This window comes from Trachypithecus francoisi, unplaced genomic scaffold (genome assembly GCF_009764315.1).
Source record: "Trachypithecus francoisi isolate TF-2019V2 unplaced genomic scaffold, Tfra_2.0 Lachesis_group9, whole genome shotgun sequence".
Classification (NCBI taxonomy): Eukaryota; Metazoa; Chordata; class Mammalia; order Primates; family Cercopithecidae; genus Trachypithecus; species Trachypithecus francoisi.
In genome coordinates this window covers 18,860,727-18,877,966 of record NW_022681474.1, presented here as the reverse complement: position 1 = coordinate 18,877,966, position 17,240 = coordinate 18,860,727, and the positions used below count along the sequence as shown (strand labels likewise).

The window sequence follows — 17,240 nt, the reverse complement described above, 5'->3', positions numbered from 1 at the left end:
AAGCGTGTAATCCCAGCACTTTGGGAGGCCGAGACGGGCAGATCACGAGGTCAGGAGATCGAGACCATCCTGGCTAACATGGTGAAACCCCGTCTCTACTAAAAAATACAAAAAAAACTAGCCGGGTGAGGTGGCGGGCGCCTGTAGTCCCAGCTACTCCGGAGGCTGAGGCAGGAGAATGGCGTGAACCCGGGAGGCGGAGCTTGCAGTGAGCTGAGATCTGGCCACTGCACCACTCCAGCCTGGGCGAAAGAGCAAGACTCCGTCTCAAAAAAAAAAAAAAAAAGGAAAAAGCTTATGAGGAGAGAAATTAACTCACTCGAGGTATTCAGTGCAGCAAATACTAAATAAAAGAGGGCTTGTTTTACCTTTTTGGGGAGATACGTTGGATGGAAATATTCTTGGATGATCGTTGTTCAGGGACGAATGCTTTTCCATGAGAATATTGTCAAGGTAGTAGGAGTCGATTGTTACGGAACATGGTTTGTTGACGTTTGAAAATAACTATGGTGCACACGTTCTTTTGGAATGTTCCATCCAATGTCGTCGTACGGGGCCGGGAGGTGCTTCGCTTTGCAGACACCTGCTCCTCTGGCATCGCCACTCCACGCTTTTACTTCCACCTCGCTCTCACCAGCTGTATTTAGCATGCTCTAGCACCTTCCAGGGGTGTTTTGTGGGTGAGATTCTTAGATGAAACACTTGGGATTCTTGGATGCTAGGGGCTGTTGTGACAAGCTTCGGCTCTTCCCTCCCCGCCCACAGCCACAGTTTTGCTTGCAGCCTACGGGGCCTGTTGGGGGCATGAAGCGGCTAAGGCTCTCCCCTAGCCAGAGGCAGCTCCTGGATGAGGCAGTGCCAGGGTTCCACTCAATTCCTTGCTGATTCATGGAATCTTCTCATAGATCATTTTTAACATCAACCTTAAACCACAGACATCTTTATTTTTAAGCTTTTTGCACTTGCAGACCATCAGTTTTTCTGAGACTTAAAAATCTGATTTTAGGCTGGGCACCATGGCTCACACCTATAATCCCAGGAGGTCTGAGGAGGAGGTCTAAGGCCAAGGTAGGAGGATCGTTTGATGCCAGGAGTTCCATATTAGCCTGGGCAATATAGCAAGACCCTATCTCTACAGAATATTTAAAAATTAGCCAGACATAATGATGCGCACCTGTAGTCCCAGCACTTTGGGAGGCTGAGACAGGAGGATCTATTGAGCCCAGGAGTTTGAGGCTGCAGTGAGCTATGATCGCACCACAGCCAGGGCGACAGATCAAGACTCTGTCCCTCAACTAGGAGGAAATGGATGAAAAGTGTTAAGTCTGCTGAATCTACCCAGGGCTACAGTTTTTTTTTTAAAAACTTTAAACTCTTCATTCTTTTTCACGATTTTTTTCCCCCAAAAAACTCAGAAATGTGAAAGTGAAAAAAGAGAAGGATGGAGTTCAAAGTCTCATCTCCTGTTGCACTCTTAGAGATGTCTTCTCCATTATCACATTGCCGGGTGTTGACTTGCTTCTAAACACCACTTGGCCCTTTCTGCACACCAGCATGTTCCCTTGCCCACAGAGCTGGGCTCCTCCCTGTCACCTGCCAGTAGCTCAAAGATTGGCATCGGGATGGAGGAGAATCACAGACGAACTTGAGATGCTGTGTTTGTGGCTAGTATTTGCCACTTCAAAGAGAACACGGCTTACATGGGGAAGTTTGTCTTTGCCAGGGAAGTGGAAAAAGGTACCAGATGGAGTTTCTCTGAGCTGCTTCTGCCTAAAGCCCACCTGGAGGATAAAGCACATGTAGGTAGCTGGGTATTTTCTGGCATTGATTTCTAAGGATTTTTAAAATATCATTACTCTATTATGTTTTTGTTTTTAAATAGACATGGGGTATTACTGTGTTTCCCAGGCTGATCTTGAACTCCTAGGCTCAAAGGATCCTCCTGCCTCAGCCTCCCAAAGTGCTGGGATTACAGGCGTGAGCCATTGCACCTGGCCTGCTCTATAAGTGGAACGTGATTCACCTTCCAGAAAATCCATGGGCGATGGAGGAGGGGAAAATAATGCAACGACTGTCTAAAATCTCATGATAATGGCTGGGTGTGGTGGCTCACCCCTGTAATCCCAGCACTTTGGGAGGCTGAGGCGGGTGGATGGCTTGAGTCTGAGAGTCCAACACTAGCATAGGAAACAAGGCAAAACTCCATCACTACAAGAAATGCAAAAATTAGCCAGGTGTGTTGGCATGTGCCTGTAATCCCAGCTACTGAGGAGGCAGAGGTTGCAGTGAGCTAATACCACTCCATTGCACTCCAGCCTGGGTGACAGAGCGAGACTCTGTCTCAGAAAAACTCATGACAATTATAGATTATCATGCCATAATTTAACCAGAGCACAGAAGGAATCTTAGAGGTACAAGACTTACATGTAGAGTTACATGTAGAGTTTCATGTAACATGATTTGGTTAAGGGGTAAATATGTTAATATTAAAGCAATGTGCTCTACAGGGTTCCTGGGCAAAGCATGTAAGTTCCATTCAGATGCCCAACCCTGACCAGGTTGAATCCTCTGCCTGGAGTGCTCTATTTTAGTGAGGTCTGGCACATTCCAACAGAGCGCCTGCTCAGTGGGCGATATCTGCCGTGGATATGAGATGGGGAGTAGCAGTGCTCAGGCCAGATTGTTACTACCCCTGTTTAGATTCAGACGCCTCATTTTCTGTTTGGGGAAACACAAATCACCCTGCTAGGGGATGAATCCCAAAGCCTTCTGAATTCCAATTCACCGTTCTTTGCCCTGTACTCTGAAACCTATAGGCCTGAACTTAGATTGAATGTGATGTCCAGCTTTCCACTGACGTGGTGTATTAGTCCATTCTCACATTGCTATAAAGACATACCTGAGACTAGGTAATTTATATAGAAAAGAGGTTTAACTGGCTCCTGGTTCTGCAGGAGGTACAGGAAGCATGGCAACTTCTGCTTCTGGGGAGGTCTCAGAAAACTTAGAATCGTGGTGGAAGGTGAAGGGGGCAGGCACACCACCTGGCAGAGCCAGAATGAAAGAGTGCAAGGGGGTCAATGCACGCTTTTCAACAACCAGATCTCGCAAGAACTATCACGAGAACAGCACCAAGGGGATAGTGCTGAACCATTCATGAGAAACCACCCCCATGATCCAACCACCTCCAACATTGAGGACTATAATTCCACAGGAGATTTGGTGGGAACACAGACCCAAACTGTATCACATGGCCATGTGTCACCTGCTGTGGTGAAATCATCAGGTCACCTGGGCAGAGAGAAACTGAGAGGGAGGGATAGTGCCAAGAGCAGATGGCCAACAGCCACAAATAGGGAGAGGAAGAGGAATATCAGTAGTGATTCTACTACCACTATGTATGGTATGCTTTTACCGTTTGTCCTTATTGTAAAAACAAGACAAAGCAAAGGCTTCTCTCTAGATACTGGCATCCCTTTTCATGGGACACCAGAGCTGTGTAATGTCACTACATCTAGAGCTATGGGACAATGTGTGCCCCACATGGTTTCCTTCACATGATATTGCTTAAGGCTTCAATAACTTCACATATACAACGTGGCAGAGAAGCTTCCTGTCCGCACGCTGCAGGAGTCCTGCCCTGGTGATTACCAGCTTAATGACTCAGAAGTCACGAGCGACCCTCAGCTGCCCATATAGGAGCCTCGTGTGGCCAGAAAGACTCTAACCCTTCCATGATAATAAAAATTCATTCTGATTTTTTTTTCCCAACAGAAAGGGAATAAAACAGTACTTTTATGTTAATTTTAGTTGAGCCTGGTGACTTGTACCTGTAATCCCAGCTACTCAGGAGGCTGAGATCACTTGAGGTCAGAAGTTTGAGACTAACCTGGGCAACAAAGCAAGATCCCATCTATAAAAATAAAGTTAAAAATATATATATAATGTTAATTTTAACTGAATTCTTTTATAAATAACTAGTATCTTAAACTAATTCTTATTAACATTAAAAATAATTAACATTCTATAAAAGTCCTTTGTGCCTTAAAGGAATTTAGTAGAATCACCCTGATCACGGTACTTTAAAAAAGTATCCACAAGAGGACAATGGCCTGGCTCCCAAAAGGCCTCATGAAGTAGCGCTGCAGCACCTTTATTGAGTACCTAGTCTTCCCTTTAGCCTTAGAAGCCCTGCAAGCTGGCAAGGCGTGCCTGTAATCCCAGCACTTTGGGAGGCTGAGGCAGGAGGAACTCTTGAAGGCAGGTGTTTGAGAGCAGCCTGGACAACACAGTGAAACCCCCCCTCTACTATTTAAAAAAAAAAAAAATCAGACAGGTATGGTGGCACGTGCTTGTGCCAGCTACCCAGGAGGCTGAGGCAGGAGGATCACTTGAGCCCAAGAGATGGAGGCTACAGTGAGCCGTGATCGCACCACTGAATTCCAGCCTGGGCAACAGAGTGTGACTCTGTCTCAAAAAGGAAAGAAAATGAAACCCTGCAGCAAACTGAGGAAAATCGCGTAAGAGGAGGAACCAGAATTCCACAACAGAGGATAACCGCCCCCAAAGATGGGAACACTTGCCTCGGTCTGCACAGCACACATCACTTTGGTAGACAGCTCCAGGCGGGAAGCTGATGGTAGTCACCTGATGAGTGTGGAATTGAGGACATCAGGAAGTGATCCTGGGCTCAGATGTTCAGTCACTCCGTATTTTGGGGGTGACAATTGTGTACAAGGCAGCAGGCACTGGAGAAACAGAAATGATTTACGCCTAGTCCCTGTCCCAGAGGCACTAATGATCTAGTTGGGATCCATGTATTTGGATACCTGTAATTCTTCCTGATAAGCGCAGCTATATATACTTTCATTCAATCAACCAACAAACATTTGTAGTGTGTCCCGGGGACAGTGAACAAGACAGGTAAGGCTCTGGTGCTCTAGGAATGAACCTTCTATCAGGGGAGGCAGGAAACAGACATCAAATAACTAGATGGTGATGAGTGGCGTGATGGGAATGAACGTAGTCAAAGAAAGTGTGGGGAAAGACGACCTGGCTAGGGAACTCACATTTGCAGTAGACCAGAGAGATGGTGTGTTCGTCAGGACTCAGCATTGCTTTGATTACAAGGAACACAAGGCCTAAGAGGGAGGGGGATTATTTGATGATTTTACACTAAACATCCTCCAGCAATACAGCTGACTTTAGGCATGGGGACCCACACAACGTCCCTGGGCCCAGTCTCTGTCCTTCGCTTCTGCTTTGCTGGTTTCTCCTCCAAGCAGGCTCTCAGCACAGTGCTAGGACAGGGTACCGGCAGATCTGGGCTCATCCTTCCTACTTCAAGTAAAACAGGAAAGAAAGGACTTTTCTTCCCACGCGGTTCAAGCTCCAATATGAGGCCTGTTTTTCTCGTTGGCTCTCTTTGGTCCCGTGCTTGTGTGTAAACCAGTTACGGTACCCAGGGTGACAGGACACCCTGACGGACCTAAGACTGAGTCATGTTGACACCAACATCAGGGAAGCACAGCCAGACCCCGGAGTCTGAACACCTGTGGTCACATCACAGTATTTAAACTCTGTGCCTCTGTTTCCCCACCTGTCAAATGGGAATGGTGGTAGCGTCTGTCTCAGGGGGACCTTGGGATGAGCTTTCCAGGTAGAGTGAATCGCAACGGGAAACAGAAGCCCCTAAGGAGCTGGGATCAGGGGCGTGGAGGGTCACGGCAGAAGATATGGAGGTGAGCTGGTCAGAAGCTGGACCGTGCAGGTGTGGACCGCGTGTTCTGGGTGGGCAGTGCCATGTTGTTTTCGGTGATTCCTCCTAGACACATAGTCCCACCAGGGCATCCACAGAACTCACAGCCGCTGGTCCCCACTGCCTGCATGTTCTCCCCGGTTTTCAGTTCTGACTCTGGTGGGCAGGTTCTCTCTCCAGCTTTGTTGATATCCCTGGTCTGCGTAGAGTCGAGGCGCGCTGGTCTGGGAGTTATGCTGGTGTTATTTTGGGTGACTTTTCATGTTTCCGCTTTGATCTATTCTGTGTTGATTTTTATTACTTAACACGCAGGGGAAAACCTTATTTCCCCATACATTCAAGTTTTGGGGTGGTGCCTCACTCTTGCCCCGACCAGAGTCATCCCCAGCTAATTCTGTGTTGGCAGGGCATAAAATCGGAAGCAGGTTATGTTAATATGGACCAAAGTGGTCATTGGTGACTGCATCCTATCATCATCCAGCTAGCTGTTTTAAGAGGTCCATTAGATAATTACTATTTAGATTTTGAGAGCTAGATTCAAGTTAGTGGATTTTCATAGTAGTGTTTTTGAAGAATAATTTTTAAATGGGTAAATTGCCCATACGAAAATAGTTCCTTACTTCCTTATATTTATGAATAGGTTTCTGTATCGCTGTATTACAAGCACATATACAGTTGGATGTCTCTTTTTAATCTCTGCAGATGCCAAGTACTAAAATAATTATTTCTTTTCATAAATAAAAGAAATCCACTCCAGGTACGACGTCTGTCAGGGACGTAGCTTGTTTGGGAAACTTACCAGTGCCCTTGGACTGATTTCCTTTTTGCCTTTGAGTTTATTCTGGAAATTGCAACATTTAGCACTTTGCAGTTTAATTTAAAAGGATTACCCATTTTCCTAAATGCTTAAGCAGGGAAGCAAGCTGCAGTTATTGATTTTTCTCTGCATGTATTCCGTGAAAGCTCCTTCCCCAGGGAACATACCTCCTGAACTGCATGCCTGCTGGTGACAGCTTGGACCTCTGATACATAAACCAAAGACCTCGCCTAATATCCTTGCAAGTGCTCCGGGAATTTTTATTAAGTAAAAGCATCATTAGAGTAGACAGGATGATGAAGTTTAATGAGCATCTTTTGTGCATGATATTGTTAGTTTTGCTCTTCCAGAATCCTCATTTCTCCCCTCCAGTGGGGCAGATCGTGAGTCTAAAATATATGGCTGTTTTGAAATCTGCCTTATATATTATAGCCTATTTTTCATATAGCTTGCTTTCTGTCTTAAGCCAACTACACATTTCCTTGTGGCTGTTTATATAGATGCCATTTGCACATGCATGTTTATACTTTCTTTCTCCACTATGTTGGGAACAGAAAGCAGGTTATAATGGAGAAGAATGTGACAGACACACGCTGCCATTCGTAAATTGCATGGAACCATCTCTTGGAGGTTTGATCTCAAAAAAAAAAAAAATTCATTTCCTTTTGACTTAATGAGACTTCTTACAGGAATTAGGGTAACTGTTAATTTTTTTTTCTTTAGGGCTCAGCAATTTACGTGCTCAGGTTCTGTCACCAGCCCCTGATAGCTGCCGGATAGGAGAAATAAAGCTATTGCCAAGTGCTTATTAATAATCTCAGCTTCACACTCTGTCCGCAGATCTATTTGTGGAGATGTTAAATTTAGGATCCTACCAGAAGATTACAGATTAGAAGCAAAATTATTTTTCTCCATTATTTTCACTGGCCATATCCTGAGATTTTAAAATTGGTTCTTTTCTTGGTCTGTATGAGGACTTGCCATGGAAACACCCAAAACAACAGTAGGGATACATATGACACGAGCAAACGACTTCAGAACAGCATATTGCACCTCTCATATACCTGGCATTCTGAAAGACAATATTTACATAGCACACAATGTGTTTCTAGCAGTGCCTGGAGTGTATAGACTACAAAAGAAGTTAAGCCTGCACTCCCTGCCCTGCAGAAAATGGTAGACTTCTGAAGAAAACAAAACCCAGATGGAAGATGAAGTAACTTAGTGCTTTAAGAGTTTGAACTTTGGAGTCATTGCCTGGGTTTATCAGAGCCTCAAGCTACTAAGCCTCAATTTCCTCATCTGACAAATAATGATCATAATAGTAGCTTCCTCGTTGGGTTGTTGTAGCAGCGAATAATGAATGCACGTTAGCTGCATTGGAAATGTCGTGCTGTGATCACAGCACCCTGCTGATGTTTTGAGATAACACGCCAAGGTCAGGAATCACTTTATGTATCAAGGACTTAAGGATGAGATCCTGATACATCCCGTAGGGCTTTGTGACAGCAGAACGGAGAAGGTGAGGAGGAAGCTGTGGAAGTCCTCAAGGCCTCAGAATACGGACAGTTGCAGAGGGGACCTAAGCAGGCATTCCTGGCAGTAATAACACAGATAAGCAGCAACAACAGAAACAAGCCAAAAGGAATGTTGGCTGTCAGGAAAGGCTTATCTCAGGCCTCAGATTGATTTAGCCTTCTTTTCATTTTTCAAAACACTTCAGAGAGCCCAGGCCAACCTGATTATCAGTTCACCCGCCAGGTAGATAATGGGCGAATACTCCCCTTTTCCAGTTCAGATGGCAGAGGTTCTGGAAAGATACAGGACTCTGAGGCTACTCAGCTAGTAAGTGACAGAACTCACACTCACTCCATCTTTCCTGCACGCTGCCCTGCTTGCCTTAGTGCAGAGAGAGAGGACATTGGGTGAGCCAGGTCCCCCAACCGCTTGCGCTGTGGCTGCTCTGTGCCAGGTGCCAGGCTGGGTACCCCATCCAGCAGCCAGAGGTTGCTGTTTTTCAGGCATGCACCAGGAAGAGTTGTTCAGACATCCTGTGTAGTCACCTGGATCAGGGAAGGGAAGTCACCTGCATCAGGAAGACCAAGGAGGGAACCATTATAATAATTGAATGGCCATGTGACATGGGCCTGATTAGGAGAAAAAAAGGAATGGATGATGGAAATAAGAATAAACGAGGTGCCATAAAATAGCTAGTTAATGAGTTACGGATCTTTTGAGGAGCTGATGAAAGCTATGGTCCCTTTCTGCTGAAATATACACATACAACTTTAGAGTTTCAGACACTTCTGGGGTCCTAGGCTAAGAACGTCTACTGTAGAAGAAACTAAACTTCTATCAGACCTGATTAGTATGGTGACCAAAAAAGAGAATGTCAAAATGACTTCAGCATTTGCTCCTGAAGTTCTAGAGACATGGAAGGACAGACCTGTGGAAGGTGAGGTGAGGGACTCTTCCCTGCCTTTTGGGGTTTGATAGCCACCATGTCCCAGTGGGCTGAAGAGGATGAGGACTTGGAGAGCGGCTGCTCAGAAACAATCATGAAAGTTATAAAATTAGATGGGAAGAAGACACAAAGACACACAAGGACCAATGAGGTGTCCAGAGAGAAAAGAATCAGGATGACATCCTAGAGCCAAGGGAGAACATTTTTAAGAATGAGTGGCTTGGCGGAGGGCATTGCGGGGAGGAGGGGCGGTTTCCTTGCTGCTGCAACAAAGGGATGTAAGACCCTTGGATCTGACGTAAGACTCGGTTTTTTCAAAAATAAAGATGCCCATATTAAATAAAATCCACGTATCAGCCAGGCACTTACGCCTGTGATCCCAGCACTTTGGGAGGCCGAGGTGAGAGGGTTGCTTGAGCCCGAGTTCACAACTAGCCTAGCAACATAGTGAGACCCCTATCTCTACAATAAGATTTTAAAGTAAGCTGGGCATGGGGGTCTGCACCTGTAGTCCCAGCTACTTGGGAGGGTGAAGCAGGAATCCCTTAAGGCCAGAGGTCAGTGCTGCAGTGAGCTGTGATCATGCCACTGCATTCCTGGGTGACAGAGCCATACCCTGTCTCAGGAAGAAAAAAAAAATCCACGTGTCGTGTAATAGAAAATCATGCATCATACATACTGCTTACAAAAAGAAAATGTTGCAAAAGTTATTCTGAGTACAGTAGACTGGAATTTTTTGCTGTACAGTCTTAGCCATCCATACATGGCAGTGGTCAGTCGCAAGGAGCTTGAAGCGGCCTGTGTGCAGGCTGTTTTCACAGCACACCACATAGGTCACTAGCCTGCCGACCCAGGCAGTCTCCAGGATCATTTCGCAAAGATCCTTCTACAGGTGGGCTTCAGCAGGGGTTCCTGGGGTGGCTGCTCAGGGCAGGGCCCACTCCCACGTTGGTGTTGGGGCTTCACCGTGAGATCTAGAGCCCGTGAGCCTGGCTGTCTGGTTCACTCATCTCCCACCACTGAGAGCGTCGCAGGCATCTCATCTTTGAAATCATTTTCAGCAACAGAAGCCTGTTCATCGGACTCTGAAGAGCAATTGATCCTCTCGTGTCACCTCAGAGTGCTCTTCCTCGGTTTTTCCCACATCTTAATTGTCTCCCAGTTCTCTTCTCCAAATCCTGGGTTTCAGGGGAGAGAAGATGTTCAAGGGCTCCATGCCAAAGGGTTTCATCCAGTTCCTGGGCTGAGCATTTTACCCACCAGCCACTGCAGCCCCATGGGTGACCTTGGGCCAGGCTCCCTTTATCACACTTTCCAGCTGCATAGCTGAGTGGCAGTGCCCGCCGAAGCTTTCCCAGAAAGATCTGCACCCAAGTGCAGATTCCGGGCAGCACGAGGGCGTGGCAGCAGCCTGCAAGAGATGGAAGGAGCTGGCCCCGGTAGCCTGCGTCAAAGAAGCTTCCCGAGAGGTTAGAGGCGGCAGCGGTCATTGTGAAATGCCTACTGTGTGCCCAATGAACAAGAGCATTTCCCTAATTTAATCTCCCAAACCCTCCATGGTAGCTGGGAATCTTCATCTTCCTTTTGCAGATGGAGACATCAGACTGTTGGAGGTGAGCGAGGTTCCCCAGGGCACACATCATTCAGGGCCAAGCAGGGTGTGGAAGGCAGAGGTGATTGTCCATCTCAGAGACTGTTCTCCAGGAATCCCCAGTGCAGGGTGCAGTGGGCTCCTGTAGGGCCAGACAGGTGCCACATGAGCAGAGAGCTGTGGTGGCCCCGAGGGTACACGCTGTCTAGGAGGGGACAGCGGTGCCAGGGTCTGAGGGATGGTTGGGGTTTCCCAGGTGCAGGAGATGGAGAAGCTGTGTTCACCAAGGCCCTGGGGGGAAAGTACAAGTTACGCGAGGTCAGGACAAACGTTTTTCACCAACACTGGCACTTCCCCGCATGGCGCTGCGTGCTGTGGCACAGTCTTTCCTCTCAGGAACTGCAAGGAATAGGATGTCTTTCAATGGCACTGACTGCTCTGTCCTCTGTAGTCAGTCACTGCTACAAATTCAATCCAGGTCCATGCAAAACACAAGCCACGAGTGTTAGCTTCAGAGGATGGGGCGACAGGGACCAGCCAGTTCATAGTAGCCAGGGGACAATTTGCAAACCTGTTTTCACTTCCACTCATAGAAACTACACCCATTTTTCCTTGGGGACACACCTTGCCTCTCTGAACCTTGGTTCTTTCATTTTTCCATCTTTCTAATTTATACCAGAAATTCATTTTTCCTGTTGAAATTAAGCAGAATCCTCATGGACAGTCCACCCTGTCAGGCCCAGAGATGCCCACCTACTATGTTAGTTCTCTACTGCTGCTCTAACAGATTACCAAAAACTTAGTAGTTGAAAACAAAACGAATGTGTTACCTGGTAGTTCTGGAGGTCAGAAGTCTGAAAGTGTTGCTAGTAGGTTGCATCTTTCAGATTCTAGGGAAGAGGTTTCCTTGCTTTTCTGGCTTACACAGACCACCTGTGTTCCTTGGTTCATAGCCCCTTCCCCCATCTTCAGAGGCTGCAGTGTAACATCTTCAAATCTCTTTCACTCTGACCCCGTTTTTATTGTTGATTGATTGTTAAGGTCTTGCCCTATGGCCAGGCTGGATTGCAGTGGGGTGATCATGGCTCACTGCAGCCTCAAACTCCCAGGCTCAAGCAATCCTCCCAATGCAGCCTGCCAAGTAAGTAGCTGGGACTATAGGTGAGCTCCACCACACCTGCCTAATTTTTTTTGTACTTTTTGTAGAGATAAGGTCTCCCTACGTTGCCCAGGCTGGTCGCGAACTCTTGGCCTCAAGCAGTCCTCCCACCTTGGCCTCCTAAAGCGCTGGGATTACAGATGTGTACCCCTGCACCTGGTCCCTCCTGCTGCTTTCTTATAAGGATGCTTTCGATGACACTGAGCCCACGGGATCATCCAGGATTCTCTTTCCAGCTCAAGGTTCATAACTAAGTCATGCCTGCAGAGTCCCCACTGCCACGGAAAGTAACAGTCACAGGTTTCAGGGATCAGATGTGGCCATCTTTGGGAGCTGTGATTCTGCCTACCACACTTACTTACCCAGTTGAGGCCCCGTGGCTTGTAACTGGCAGAGCCAGGAATGGAACACCAGACTGTGGAGTTTGTTGTGACTACACCGCCACTGCCGTAGCCACATCCCCGTGAAAATGGCCACTCATGGCCGCTTAGCAAAACGCCAGCTCTCCTCTGCCCACACAGCTGGAGGAGGTAAAGGATCGTGCGGCGGACAGCAGCGTCATCCAGCCCTGCCGATGACTCACTGAGGAAGTGGGCCATGCATCTAGCTCTGTCTTAGTTGCTTGCTTCAAAGAGGATTAAAACCTTTGTTCCAGCGGTGTTTGGGGATTTAACGTTGATAGAAAATACCATGTTATTTTGCAGGGGAAACAGCCCTAAAGAAGGAAGGTAATCATATAATTATGATGATTTAATCACTCGACTGTAACCCCACGTCTGTCCTACTTTTCAGCAAGCACTCGCTGGCTGCTTCCAGTAGGTTTGCCATGGTGCTGGGCTTACCGAACCAGCCTGCAATGAAGACAAACGACATCTCTGGCTTACAGATAAAGAAACTGAGGCATGGAGAGGGAGGCGAACATTGGTAATCATTTGCCCAGAGTCAACATCTAATAAATGTAAAAAGCAGGATTTGAACAGCAAGTTCAGGGCCGCCGGCTCCCACCTGGCCCTTTGTAGTGACTTGCTCTGCAGCTCCAGGATGTTCAGACACACACTGTGGGATCTGAATGTAAAAAGGCAGAGACTGAAACACGAACATTGCAGTTCACTCTGAAAAAGGAGAAGGGCCCTGCAGCTTTTGCAGCCCCTTCTGAAACTGCTTGCCTGGATTCGCATCGTCAGGGCCCAGCTGAACACCCACCCCTTCTGGGAAGCCCCCACACCCACCTCAGCCCTTCCCTCATTCAAGACATGACACAAAGGGCCTTGCCAATTCTTCTCAATTCCCACTGCTCCTCTCCCTCTACTGACCTCTTATCATTGCCAAGACCCTTTCCTTACACTCAAGTATTGCTAGGTTTCCATGGGCATGAACTGTGGAGTCATCTGTCGACTTTTAGAATCCTTACGGTTTGGAGGCCAGGTGCGTGGCTCACACCTGTAATCCCAGAACGTTGGGAGGCCAAGGTGGGTGGATCATTTGAGGTCAGGAGTTCGAGACCAGCCTGGCCAATGTAGCAAAACCCCATCTTTTCTAAAAATACAAAATAGGCAGGTATGGTGGCAAACGCTTGTAATTCCAGCTGCTTAGGAGGCTGAGGCACGAGAATCACTTGAACTCAGGAGGCAGAAGCTGCAGTGAACTGAAATAGTACCACTGCACTCCAGCCTGGGTGACAGAGCAAGACTCCATCTGAAGAAGAAAAAAAAAAAAAGAATCTTTAAAATTTGAAACTATCTTTGAATAAGAACATACATATACATATATTTTTTTTGCTCTGTGCAGATAAGGGGTTGGGAAAGAGAGGGAAGATCTCTGAAGCTGAAAGGAAGCTGTGTGTATCGCTGAAGCTGGGACAGGGCTACTGTCTCCATTACACAAGCAAAAAGACCTCTAAATTCCTACAGATGTGGAAAGCCAATTTGCAGGCTTTCATGTTCTGTCTAGTACATATGGAACCTTCTTGATGCAAAGGAATGGCCTCCCCTTTTCCTGGAGAGCAATCCCAGCACCTGGCTGGATGTGCACACCCTGGCTCGTAGGTCTGTCTCTGGCCAGCTCTGAACCCTGCGTTCTATACTCTGTGAGAGTTACTGTCGATGGAACCTGCTTGTACTGCCTCCAAGGTGACAGTTGGAAGACTGGAATAGAATATAGCATGGCCTCTCAAAACCATAGTGTCCAGCTTTCCTGGATCACAAAATCAGTTGGGCAGTTCCATCTGCCAGCCCTTCCCTTCTGCCTGTCAGCCATGGTGCAGATGTTATCCAGAACACTAGTGTTGGAGACCAGGCACAGTGGCTCATCCCTGTAATCCACTTTGGGAGGCCAAGGCAGGAGGATTGCTTGGGGCCAGGAGTTTAAGACCAGCCTGGGCAACATAGTGAGACCCCATGTCTATGAAAATAATTTTTTTTGGCGGGGCATCGTGACTAAAGGCCTGCAATCCCAGCACTTTGAGACGCCGAGGTGGGTGGATCACTGGAAGTCAAGAGTTCAAGACCAGCCTGGCCAACATGGTAAAACCCCATCGCTACTGAAAAATACGAAATCAGCTGGGCGTGGTGGTGCATGCCTGTAAGCCCAGTTCCTCAGGAGGCTGAGGCAGGAGAATCACTTGAACCTGGAAGGCGGAGGTTGCAGTGAGCCAAGATCACACCACTGCACTCCAGCCTGGGCAACAGAACGGGACTCAGTCTCAAAAAATATATAATATATATTATATATATTATATTTTTTTAATTATCTAGGCATGGTGGCATGTATCCGTAGTCCAGCTACTCAGGAATTCTGAGGCATGAGATCACCTGAACCCAGGAGTTTGAGGCTGCAGTGAGCTATGATCGTACCACTTGCCTTCCAGCCTGGGGAACAGAGTGACAGAGTGAGACACTCCAAAAAAAAAAAAAAAAAAAAAAAAAAAAGCCAGACGCCAGTATATGCTAAACAGCCCAAGATGCCGGCATCCAGAGAGTGTGTATATTCCTTGTGTGGATACTGGAGCTGGGGCCACCTGGTACAGGGACGTCAGGCTCTGTGCCAACCCTCATTCACAGCGACTACAGGCTGTGGAGCTGGGTATGCCCTTGCTGTAGAGGACCTGAGACACCCGCCAGGCTCTCTTGGAGACACAATTATATCAATAAAAGAAGTTTGTGCTGTATTTATTTTAGGGTGGCTTTTAATTTATTTTAATCAGAATTACTCATAAATTATCGATTAATTACCTTCTGCCGTTCAGTTAAATCCTCTCAGCCACAGAGCCAGCTTCGCTGTGCAATGAATGCCATCCACCGTAATTATAGGGCACTTTGTCAGCATTTAATCAGCGGTACTTATTAATGTGGCATTGATGTGTGGTAGCCACCCCCACGCTATCCATCATGGGTGAGCAGCCAGCACAGATTCGAACACCATTGCTCTCTGTCCCATTAGCCAGCCCCTGGGCTTTCGGGCCAAGCATCATGCTCACCTTTCACTAAATGGACACTCTGTCTCGTCCATTCAATTCCATTTTTATCATTGTCGACTTAAACACTCATAAGCTTTTGAACTTCAGTCCAGAACGGCTGAGCAGGGCCTGACCAGTTCTCCCAGTGAGTGTGAAATCCCAAGAGACTGGTCCGTGATCGGACGTCATGGCATGGCATGCGTGTGTAAGAGAATTTTATGTTCAACACAGCATATGACCCAGAGAACACAGAAGTGATCTTTTGGTTTTCTTTGGCTATTTCTGGATAGTCTTCTATTCCTGAAAGCTCTTCCAATGAAAGCTATGTTGTGTTGGCAAAATAGATCTGACGGTGTCCTTTCTCTTGTCTTTGCAGCCTCTATGGCAGACACATGCAGGCCAACCCAGAACCACCAAAGAAGAATAATGACAAATCGAAGAAGATCAGCCGGAAACCCCTGGCAGCCAAGAACAGATAAGGAAGGGGTTGTCATCGGCTGGCCTTCCAGCACCTTCTCTCTCCAGCACTTCATTCTCTCTTGCTCTGTCTCTCAAATAAACACAATGCGTGTGTGGCCTTTTTTATTTTTCTTTTCACTCTCTAATGCTTCCCACCTTACCTTTTAGATTCTTTTGGTAGGTGGGAGATTGTTGTAAGGTCTTTAAACCATTTCCATTTATTTCTTTAAAATTACCAAAAGCAGGGAACAAAGCTCTTATTCAACTGCAGATTCCATAGTGGGCTCAGGCTTTTCTTGAATAGACATCACAAGGTTGCTTATTATCAAAAGAATAATTAAAATCATGTAACCATTTAAATGTCACTGTTAACACTTTTCACTCTTTCTGTTGATTCACACAACTCATTATTTTGCTTTATTAAAAATCTTCACCACTGAGATCTGTTAATTTAACTTACAAATGATTTTAATAAAATCTTGAGTTTGTATCACATGTTACTTGTCGACCCAGAATAAAAGAACAGTCTGATCTTGGGGTATAACACATTTTCATTTACTTTTCTCCCCCAAAATCATCTTGTCCAATTTTATTGGTTATACATGATAAACTTTTCATGAAAGAAATGCAAAATTAAATCACAGTTCGTTTCTTCTCACATTAATTTGTCAAGTTTTTTTTTTTTCTTTGAAGACTTTTTCTAAATTAGGAAGCAGAAAAACAAATCTCTAGGAGATTCTGCCAAAGGATTTTGGAAAGTAGCATTCCTTCGCCGAAGAAATGGTGATTTCTGCCAGGGGCTGGTAGACAAGAACTGTGAAAGGGAGAGAGAAAAAACCTCAACTATGTTTTTTGTCACGGCAGAAAATCTGCTCACATCAAAGCATTCTTCTAAGCGACTTCGATGCCAAGGAAGTTGTGTAAATGTGCACAGGCTACACCACACCTAGGGTAGAAATCACAGTTGCAGAGTCATTGAACAATCAATTGTTTAACATCTGTGAGAGGCAGCTTTCCTTCTTCTCAACAGGGAAACCTATGACAATGAAAATAAATGGAAGCTCAGGTTTTGTGCTCACTGAAAGGGCTGCCAACCCCAGAAGGCCTCCAAAAAAAAAAAAAAGGGTGTGTGAAGATGCACTGTCTTTCCAAATGGCCTTAGAGAGGGGGCCTACCCTTCTCTGCTGTGTCCTTTCAACTTCCCAATTGAGCTCCCAAGACCAGGACGCACTGGGGCGTATAAAAATCCAAAATCAAAATCAAGCAACAAGTTCTGAGTTAATTAGGAAACAGACTTTGCATTTCAATCAGAGAGGCCAGAGAGCAAGGTCTAAACTTCTGGCTTCTAGACAACTTCCTGATAGAACATTTCACTGTGGGAAGAGGCTTCCCCAGGTCCCATCTATCCCTGTTTAGGGATAGAGTTGATAACATTTTTATAGGTGGCATGTTTGCCTCTACCTGAATTTTTTTTAATTGATTTTTGAGCTTTTGAGATTACAGGGAGGAGAACAAGGCCTCTGCTGTTGTGGATAGGA

At 46.3% G+C, this 17,240-nt stretch overlaps 1 protein-coding gene across 1 annotated transcript in view; it reads left to right on the top strand.

The window, feature by feature from the left end:
* Nucleotides 1-16,825, top strand: part of RSU1 (Ras suppressor protein 1) — a 257,697-nt gene extending 240,872 nt beyond the window's left edge. The window contains 1 exon segment of the mRNA XM_033209683.1: nucleotides 15,620-16,825. Within this exon segment, the coding sequence (XP_033065574.1) occupies nucleotides 15,620-15,722 (103 nt within the window). The 3' untranslated portion in view covers nucleotides 15,723-16,825.
* The last annotated feature ends 415 nt before the right edge of the window (nucleotides 16,826-17,240 follow it).